At 38.3% G+C, this 10561-nt stretch overlaps 2 protein-coding genes across 11 annotated transcripts in view; one reads left to right on the forward strand and one right to left on the reverse strand.

Annotated features, from left to right (window-relative positions):
- The window catches only part of L3MBTL3 (L3MBTL histone methyl-lysine binding protein 3), a 111440-nt gene that overhangs the window by 97051 nt on the left and 3828 nt on the right, over nt 1-10561 (forward strand). For all 10 annotated transcript variants that reach the window (XM_037520372.2, XM_054697819.1, XM_054697825.1 and 7 more), the window contains 2 exons: nt 7837-8006; nt 8227-8289. In XM_037520372.2, coding sequence (XP_037376269.1) covers nt 7837-8006; nt 8227-8289 — 233 coding nt within the window. The remainder of the gene's footprint in view (nt 1-7836; nt 8007-8226; nt 8290-10561) is intronic.
- Nucleotides 3182-3686, reverse strand: LOC119252873 (60S ribosomal protein L26-like). The gene has a single exon (XM_037520376.1). The coding sequence runs from the start codon at nt 3645-3647 to the stop codon at nt 3210-3212; it is 438 nt and encodes a 145-aa protein (XP_037376273.1). The 5' UTR covers nt 3648-3686; the 3' UTR covers nt 3182-3209.

Genomic DNA, 10561 nt, shown 5'->3' on the forward strand with positions numbered 1-10561 from the left:
TCCCTGGTGGCGCAAGGGGTTAAGATGCAAACTATGAAGCTATTCACAGCCACTGCAGCATGAGTTCAATCCCGGGCCAGGGAGCTACCCACATGGTGCAGCAGACCTCTCCTGACTCACCTGCTGCTCCCCTCAGCAGTGTGTTTCAGTAAATCTGCCTGTTCTGCTCCCCTCTCTGTCTCTGATGAATCCTCTCAACCCCAACACCTCTGACCTGTACCCCAGTTCTTGTATGCATAAATAAATAAATCTTAAAAAAAATAAAGTCTATGCCATATTGACATAAACTTCTATGGGTTTGATACAGTGTAAGCTTGGATAAATTATTGCCAAATGAACAGGTTTCCATGTAGTAAACTACCATTCTTTATATATCAGCTTAAGAAAAAAACTCCTTTTTTGATATTTGATATTTTTGATATTTGATTTGATATTTGTCTAGAAGGTTGAAAAAAAAGTAAAACCATACAAACATCCATAGTTATTTCTCTTAATATTATTCCAACTTGACATTTTCTTGCAAGTTACTGAAGTAAGGCTTCTGTATCTTACCATTTTTGAGTAACAATAAGTAGTTTATTTAATATTATCTTCTGGCTTTATATAACTTTTATTATCAAAGTAATGCCTATTTATTATAGAATAATTAACAAATGCAGGTAAGTAAAATGAAGGAAATCAAAGTTAGCTGTAACTTAATTTCTAAGATATCATCTTTTTTTTAAAGATTTACTTATTTATGCATATAAGAACTGGGGTACAAGCCAGAGGTGTGGGGGATGAGGACTCACCAGAGACAGATTGGGGAACAGACAAGGCAGAATGACTGAAATACACTGCTGAGGGGGGCAGTAGGAGAGACAGAAGAGGTCTGCTGCACCATGTGGGTAGCTCCCTGGCCAGGGATCAAACTCATGCCACAGTGGCTGCAGATAGCATCATAGGTTGCGTCTTAACCCCTTGCGCCACCAGGGATGCCCTCTAAGATATCATCTTATGAATTTTGGTGTTTGTTTTCTTAAATGTTTTATCTCTGAAATAATATACAGACTTCTTTGCAAACTGATTCTTTAGCTGAATAATAGTGTAGCCATTTTCACATAAATATACTTCTTAGAAGAAAATATTCCCTCTATGAATGGACTTAGTATCATTTAATGAACCAATCTCTATTAGGTGTATATGCTTGTTTTCGTCTGTCTCTTACTATTATAAATGCTATGGCAGGAATCCTCTGTGGTAATTTGATTACGGGAGCGCGCGCGTGTGTGTGTGCGTGTGTGTGTGTGTGTGTGTTAGAGAGAGAAGAGAACACTAATAAGTGACTTATGTAAGTTTAAAGCAGTTTATTTCTCTCTCATGTAAAGGAAGTCCAGAGGTACATGGGTCTAGGATTTAATGGTACTCAATATTAGCAGGAAATCAAATTCCATTTCTCTTCTTGGCTCTGTCTTGCAATGTTTATTTTCATGGCCCTATCTTTTGAGTGCCAGCCATTCATGGTAGGAAGGAGAGTTGGGGTGAGGGAGAAGGGGTAAGTGCCTTAGGGTTCTCTCATCCTTTAAGGGCACTTCCAAGATGTGGCAAACATCGTTTCTTCCATTAGTCATAAGGCCACATCCACCTGCAAGATTAGATGGGGGGCCTCCCCGGTGGCGCAGCGGTTGAGCGCTGGGTTGCAAAGCTGCCCGCAGCCTCTGCAGTGCCAGTTCGATCCCTGGCCACCGGTGAGGGTCCCACATGGCGCGCAGACCTCTCCTGCCGCCCGCTGCTCCCCTCAGCAGTGTACTTCGGTCCCTCTGCCTGTTCTGTTCCCCGCTCTGGCTCTGGTGAATTCTCTCACCCTCCCGCGCTTCTGACTGTACCCAGTGCTTGTATAAATAAATAAATAAATCTTTAAAAAAAAAAAAAAAAAGATTAGATGGGAACATGGAATCTTCACTCTGGGTTCAGAGATGTACTTTCACAGAGAACTTCCACTGTAACTTCTTTTAAAAGATTTATTTATGCATACAAGAACTGGGGTACAGCCAGAGGTGTGGGGGGTGAGAGGACTCACCAGAGACAGAGTGGGGAACAGAGCAGGCAGACTGACTGAAATACACTGCTGAGGGGAGCAGCGGGCGAGACAGGAGAGGTCTACTGCACTATGTGGGTTTCTCTTTGGCCAGGGATCGAACTCATGCTGCAGTGGCTGCGGACAGCTTCATAGATTATGTCTTAACCCCTTGCACCCTCAGGGAGGCCCACCACTGTAACTTTCTTACAGGTGATTGCTAGCATTCATGCTTACTTAGGATGAATTTCTAGACTTGTAGTTACTGAGTCAAAGGATAATAACTCACAGGGAAACTGTTTTAGGTGACAGAAAAGACTTCAGACTTTGAGAGTTATATAGTATGATGATGATAAGAATGAGAAACATTACTTTGTTTCACTGCAAACTGTGACCCCATCAATCTAGAAAGTTCTGCAGACCCTGATGGTGGTAAGCACCTGCAGGTTCTATGCAGGGAGTGAATATTTGAAATTTAAATGTAAAAAGAGATCCTCATATTACAGTCCACATACGATGCAATATCTCTTGGCTTGTACAACCAGAGATCTTTATGGTGTTGTATTTTAAGACTGGGAACTACTTTTTAGTTCGCCCTAGCCTGACTTCTGGAAATCTTCTAATTTAGGTTTAAAAAATTCCTTTCCTCTATTTTCTAACAAAAAATCTGATCTCTATGTCTCCTTTACATGGCCAGAAGATCCTCAGTATCTATCTCTGTTTGTCTTGGTCCTACCTATTATTTAAAAATGTTTCACTTTTAAAGAATCTTTTAAAGAAAGCGATTATTTGATTGACTCCTAGTCTGATTAGATTGATTTGTTCATAAATATAATGAAAATTATTTTTCTCTGCACTGTACTGTTTCTTGTTTCAGCAAAATATATTCTAGAGGATGACACCTTCAGTTCTGCCAATAAATAATATCAATTGTTGGACCAAGAATCAGGAGAAATTACTATTCCCATTCTGTACTGTTTTTAGTTATTCTCTGTCAATCTAAAAAATTTATACCTTTATTTCCTGCCAGTCTAAAATACTATTACCTATAGCGTTTATGTCCTAATTTGTTTCTCCTCTATTAAAATAGAATAAAAGCTTTTTTTTTTTTTCATTTTAGCAGTTTTTAATGAAAGTTGTGTATAAGACTATTTTATTCCTGCATCTTCTCAATTGTTTCTTCCTTGTATTTGCCCTTTTCCTTTCCTACTTGGCGAGATTTGGCTTTGCGCTCTAGGATCTTTTTGCGGTCTTTGTCCAGCTTTAGTCTAGTGATAACTACCTTGCTGCGGTGAATGCCCACATGAACAGTTGTGCCATTTGCCTTCTCCAGCTGCACTCTTTTAATGTAGATGACAAATTTCTTCCTGTAAACCTGGACTACTTTGCCAATTTGCTGTCCTTTATAATGTCCCCGAACAACCTGAACTTCATCATCCTTCTGGATGGGCATGGATTGGACACTGTAGTTCTGCCTCAGCTCTTTGGAAAGAGGGGAAGACATGATCTTCCTACGAATGTGGGAAGGTGCATTGAAATGCCTTGTACGATTCTTGCTCCGGTCAGAAGTCACAAAGGGATTGAACTTCATTTTGGCCGCCGGTGCTTCAGCGATGGCCACAAAAGGGAAAAGCAAAGCTTTTTTTTTGAAGGAAAAAAGTGCCACAGGAAGTTACTGCTTTTTACTGGTGGGAGGGAGAGCATTTATGGTCATACCTTCCTAAAAGTCACTTCAGAATTTCTGTGTCTCACGTATTTTTGTTACGGGTACTCCATCTTCCCTGTCCTTCCTTCCTTCACTCCCTGGTGTTCCACAAAAAAAAATATCCCTCAGATTCACAAAACATCAAAAGTCAGTTTGACAATATCTAGACAAAGTGAAAAGCTTCTAAATAGTAATATATTAGCTTTAAAAAGTCAGTAAGGGCCTCTGCGGTGGTGCGGTGGGTTGAGGGCAGTGCTGTGAAGCTGTCCACAGCCTCTGCAGTGCGGGTTCGATCTCTGGCTGGCCAGGGAGCTACCCACATGGTGCAGCAGACCTCTCCTGTCTCGCCTGCTGCTCCCCTCAGCTGTGCTTTCGATCATCTGACTGTTCTGCTCCCCACTCTGTCTCTGGTGAATCCTCTCACCCTCCTGCTCCTCTGGCCTGTACCCAGCTCTTGTATAAATAAGTAAGTCTTTTTAAAAAAAGTCAATAAGAACTAGACTTAAAAGTCACCCAGTCACTTCTATATCAATGGTGCTGAGTTGAATAGAACTGAAGAACTGTGTAAGCACAAGACCATAAACCAAACAGGGTGGGGAGAAAAGAGTTTGACCATATCCCTTTTTGGTAGGTTCTCATTTTGGGAAACTTCAAAAACTCAGGAGATTAAAAAAATATTCTTTTTATGTGCAGGCAAATAGCATAAGAGTGGGGTGATAAGAAATATGACTTTACTACAATGGTGGTGGCAGAAATGTCTTCCAGAATCAGTCAGTCAGAAACAGGACCAGTGGTTAGAGTCAGTAAGAGATTTTATTTTTTTTTAAATTCACTATTATGACTTTCTAACTTTCAGAGATATTCAAATTTTAGATTAGGGTAGTTTAAGAGAGAAGTTAATAAAGAAGCACAGCAGAATAGTAGGAATACATTTTTTTTTAATTGCCACTTATAATAGCATCAGAATGCACCAGATACATAGGAATACATTTAACAAAATATGTGCAAGACGGCTTCGTGAAAATGACAAAGCACTGAAGAGAAATGTTAAAAAAAGATCCAAAAATATAGAGGGATATATTTTGTTCTTGGATGAAAGATTCAATATTGTGACGATGTCATTTCTCACCAAATTGGTCTAGCATTCCTAGTTTAAATCCTAGCTTTGTGTGTATTTACTGACCCAATATTTTATTAAAATGCAAAGGGACAAAGATAGTCAAAACAATCTTGAAGGATACCTAGATCTCAGATATCAGTACACTTATAGAGTGATAGTAAAAAAAAATCTGTGGGTTGGTGTTAAGAGATCAGTGAATCAGAATAGAGAATCAGGAAACACAAACACATTAATAGCTATATTAATGCTGGCACAGCAGTCAAATGGGAGGAAAGATGAACTAATCAATAATGATGGTGAGACACATAGAAGTCCATGTGAAAGAAGCATGAGTATTGATCCTTCACATCATATCCCAAAAATAAATCTCATGTGAAAGGCAAAATATAAAGTAGTTAAAGGAAAACAGAGGAGGCTGTCTTCAGGACCTTGGGTTAAACAAAGATTTCATTTAGGAACATTCAAAGCACTAACTATAAAATTTAAAAAATTAGTAAATTAAGCTATATTACAATTAAGAACTATTGTGTTGGAAGGAAATGTCAGTAACATATCTCTAAAAAAGAGTCCAACCCAGACTATATATAGATAACTTCAAATAACCAGATAGTCCTCTGGATAAATGAGCATAAAATATAAATTATTCACAAAAAGAGTTCTTGCTATGGCTAGTAAATATAGGAAAAGGGTGTCAGTTTCATTAGTTATCAGACAAATGCAATTGTAAGCACAATGTGATGCCACAACATATACCACCAAAGTGGTTAAGATGAAAAAGACAATACCACAAGCTGATAAGGATGTAGACCATTTGGAATATTCTTTTTTTTAATATATATATTATTTATTTATTTATAAAAGCACTGGGTACAGTCAGAAGCGCGGGAGGGTAAGAGAATTCACCAGAGCCAGAGCGGGGAGCAGAGCAGGCAGAAGGACCGAAGTACACTGCTGAGGGGAGCAGCAGACAGCAGGAGAGGTCTGCGCGCCATGTGGGACCCTCCTCTGGTGGCCGGGGAGCAGCCGGGAATCGAACCAGCGCTGCAGAGACTGTGGGCGGCCTCGCAACCCAGAGCTCAACCGCTGCGCCACCAGGGAGGCCCCATTTGAAATATTCTTAAGTGTTAGTTGGTACATACAACTTATTTGGAAAAGTGGCAGAATTTGCTGCTCAGTGTACATAAATACTATGATATCCAAATTTCATTCTTCCTCATTTATGCAACAAAAATGCATGCATATGTTCCAGAAAATATTTTAAGAATGTTCACGGGCATACTGTTTGTAATAACCAAAAATTTAAAACAACTCAATGTCCATAAGCTCAAAATTAATTGTGGGATATTCCCAACAATGAAAAACTATATAGCAAAGAGCAGGTAGCTATAACTACATAGAGCACTGTGGGCGAATCTCACAAGTGTGCTGTGCAGAGAATGAGACCAGGAACCAATGCGAGGTAAAAAAATCTCTGGTGTTGGAAGTCAGCATAATCATTACCCTTGCTGGTTAGGTGGATAGAGGGGGTTCAGAGTATGTCACCATATTCTGTTCTATTTATTAAAATTCAGGTTGATTACTTGGGTGTGCTCAGTTGGTGAAGATTCTCTCAGTTGAACAAACTTAGGATATGTGTACAAACTTAGGATATGTGTGGCCTTCTTAAATTGTATCCTTCAAGATAAATACCTTTAAATATTCATAGAGATACAATAACCTAAATTAGATATTAGGCAGAAATTTGTGATGGAATTGAAATATCACTGTAGCTGAGCTGCTGGGTGAGGGGAGGAGTAAATTTGGGGGGGCGATAACTTTCTTCTAAGATGCTTTGAATAAGAAGTTTCCAGAGGAGATTTCTTTTCTCAAGGATCTTAAGGGAATATTTATGACAAACTGAGTCCCAATGACATAAAATCATTGCTAAAAAATAGTTACCTAAGGAGAGCAGCAGCAGACTAAGTTTGGTTTCAGAAGATCTAGGAGATAAATATTCTGTAGTTTCAATTCTGATCCCCATTTATGAAGAATGACAGAAGCATTTGCCTTTATGCTATCTTACTTTTATTGCAATAATTTCCTATTAGTTATTGCAAAAAAAAGTTGACTGTTTAAAAAGTCAATGTGAATAGTACAAAGAAGTGGGAAGAACAAACAGTGCTGAGATGAAAGCAGAGAACAGATACAGTAGCTACAGGATAATCAAAGGGCTGGACCTGAGCCTGCTACTTGGCTGTGAATCGCAAAATCCAAAACCGAAAGGGAAACAAACGCAATTTTTTAAGGTGGAATTATTTTCCTTTCTGCTAAAGCACTGAGGCAAATTTCTTTTCTGATGCATTCAGAGGCAACATTGAGTCACGTAGTGCATGTGTACATTAGCAGATGATGTAGTAAACAATGTAAGTAGAATTTATAGATTGTTTTTAATAGTGACCTTTGTACTTCAGCAACAAAATGGGTTTATTTGGATATAACCAAAAGCATTTAAAAAGTGAGGTCTCATGGCAAAACATGTTCATACTTCCCCGATCAAAGAAAGAAACCACCATATATAGATTTTAGAAGCGCTATTTTAAACAAGAGTCCATTGGAAGAATCTGCAAGTTTGAAGTGTAGTGGCTTATAATTTGCTGCTTATCTCTTACTGACTGAACTGTACTGGGCAGGAAGGAGACTCTTCTTTCCTCCCATTGGAGAGTCAGGGAATGGCTCTTCCATTTGAATTCTGTGCTGTGCACTGATTGTACATGTATGCGGGCCCTCTCTACCTACCCAACCTCATTTAGTAAGGTTTCTGCATATTATTTTCCGCAAGTTAATATAATGTTGAAAGGAAGCAATGGTTTGACTAGTCCCTCTTCATCTCATTGTTGGAGGGAGACACAGACATTTGGGACTTGAGGTTCTTTTGCTTCTTTTCAGAGTGATTTTCCATTTATTTCAATTAACCAGGTACACGGGAAGAACCTCCTATACAGCAGGCACAGCGTCGATCGGCTGTCTTTCTGTCATTTAAGTCCCCAATTCCATGTCTGCCCTTGCGCTGGGAGCAGCAGAGCAAACTTCTTCCAACTGTAGCCGGAATCCCTGCCAGTAAAGTTTCGAAGTGGAGCACAGATGAGGTATACTTTTTTCTTGTCTGCCAGGAAACAGATATAGGATTGTTGGCTTAAAGAGTGGACATAATAAATGTGTGTAGGATTTAGTCTTTTTATTCTGAAAAAGAAGATATTATTCTGAATAGCAGCTAAAACATTCATCTCTATATTAAATGGTTTAAACTTGTAGCATTTAGATTTAGATTTCTTTTTTAAACTGGAGTTTTGTTACTGGTTTTGACAGGTGTCAGAATTCATCCAGAGCTTACCTGGATGTGAAGAGCATGGAAAGGTGTTTAAAGATGAGGTAAGTGTTCCACTAAATTGCAGTATGTTCCTTAATAGGATCAAAGGGCGGGAATGCTCTCAGTTGACAGGTGGGGGAAGGGATGGATCATGTTGAAGCTGACAAATGGATATAGCATTGTCTAACAAGAAGCATTGATCAGTTGCATAAAATGTCTATATGTAAAAACAATGCCATTTACATAGGGAATATTGGTAAGTATCATAGCATGATGCCTCATAGCAGTAGCACTGGACTCATTTTAAAAATACATACACACAAAAGTAAATAGCACATATTTATGTAATTTATAACCCAGAAAGAAATAAGCAATGTTATATTTTTAATAAAACAAAATGTTTATTAAGACAATATTAATTCCATTTTATGCTTATAATAAGCAATATTACTATTTGCTATAGAAGTCCTTAAAATCTTTCTTAAGATCAGAAAACTTTAATGTTTCTAGTAGTCGCATTAGAAAGTAATAAACTGATAAAAGTATTTTTTTATTATGTTTACTGAAGTAATGGTTTATAACACTGTATATATTTTAGGGGTAACAAACCCTTAAATCTCTGCAATGTTTACAGTAACTAATACTGATACTCATTAATGTCTGCTATTGGAAGATTGTTTTGTTAATTGTTTTCACCTACTGTCCAAAACGTCGGTGTGAGGGATGATTAATATTGATGTCACCTGTACTGAGCCTTAAAACAAAAAGGGGATTCAGCTTCTCACTATAATGGGAGTCATGCTAGTTAAGTACAGCAGGGGCCATTCGCTAGAGATGTTTAAAAAAAAAGCTACTTGCCTGTCAACTTTTCTAAGCAGCACTGTCAATTATCACTCTGTTCTTGGCTACCAGATGGTAGAAGGAAGTCTAATCTCAGAAGGCTTTCCCCAAACACGAGCTGTCTCCTGTTATACGTGTAGCCATCAGCTGTTAAGAAGAGCCCACTTGCCATTAAGAGCTTCAGAGAGTACCTGGAGAGCTCATAATCCAGCCAGCAGGCCTGAGTGTAGTGGGATGAATGCCCGAGGATCTGATTTTTCAACATCCTTTTTCAGATTTATGTCCTTATTTCAAAATTGTTTTATTTTCTTTTTAGTTGATTTTTATTTGGCAGTTATTCAGATTTTCTTTTTCTTTCCATCACTCCTAAATGGTGTCCTCTGGACTACTCTGTTAATTTTCATCCCCTGACTAGACTTTAGTACAGGCTGTTAGTCTTTCTCTGGAAGAGTGATGATGTTATTACCTTTGAAAATGAGAAGAAAATATTTTTAAAATAAGTTTATAGAATATCTATTTTATAAATTCTATTTTTGGTTCTGCAGATACCTGGATAATCCATATAGACCCACCCTGTTAGTTTAAATAAGATTCAAGTTCAAATTGAAATATGTTATTTTTTTGAATAACTTTTTATTCATGGCATATTTTCTTTGGAGATAGTCCTCAGACATCAAATAGCCTCCAAGTTAAATCCTTCTCATCAGGGGTGACACAGTGAATATTTTTCTGTTCACAAGTATCATTCACCTTTATTCTCTCATCTTGTGAACTCTTGTTAAACTCCTAAATGTGTCTGTTACTCCAAGTAATGTTCTGATGAGAAAATTCACTCAGAAATAATAGGATACAATCCTTACTCTCTTAATATCTTACAAAACCAGCAGTTTCTGGTTTTGAATCCTAGACATAAACCATAATATATATGTAACTAAAGCCATGTAAATCATCTTTAAATGGCAAGGTCCAGGTGTTAGGATGGGCTATTATTATTTGAAGTCATCCTTAATTTCTCTTTCTCTTACACACACTACACCTCGTCTGTTGAAACGACTATTGTATGTATTTTTTAAAACATGTATAGATTCTTTTTTTTCCTCTACCGCCATTGCTGCCAACCTACTCTAAACCACCACTATCTCCTTTCTGGATTAATGTAATAACCTCCTAACCACTCTCTCTGTTTCTATTTTTGCCCTCGTACAATCTATTCCCAGCGTAACCAGGGTGATCCTGCTAAAACTAAGTCAAACCATGTCATTCCTCCATGCATATCTTTGTAGTAGTAAATCAGAGTAAAAAGTCAAATCCTCCTCACTGGCCTAAATCTGACATCCATGTCCTCTCTCACCCTTGACCTCTTTGTCTACTGTGTTCCTTGCTTAGTCAGTTCCACATGCCAGCCTCCTGGCCATTCCCCACATTGTCCGGGTACTCTCTGGCTCTTTCTCTCTCTGAATGCTCTTCCTCCAAATGTCCACAGGACTCCTGTTG

Source organism: Talpa occidentalis, unplaced genomic scaffold (genome assembly GCF_014898055.3).
Source record: "Talpa occidentalis isolate TD23 unplaced genomic scaffold, MPIMG_talOcc4v2.1 talOcc4.2, whole genome shotgun sequence".
NCBI lineage: Eukaryota > Metazoa > Chordata > Mammalia > Eulipotyphla > Talpidae > Talpa > Talpa occidentalis.

Coding starts and splice junctions, on each gene's coding strand:
- LOC119252873 (XM_037520376.1), bottom strand. CDS start 3,647: ATGAAGTTCAATCCCTTTGTGACTTCTGACCGGAGCAAGAATCGTACA.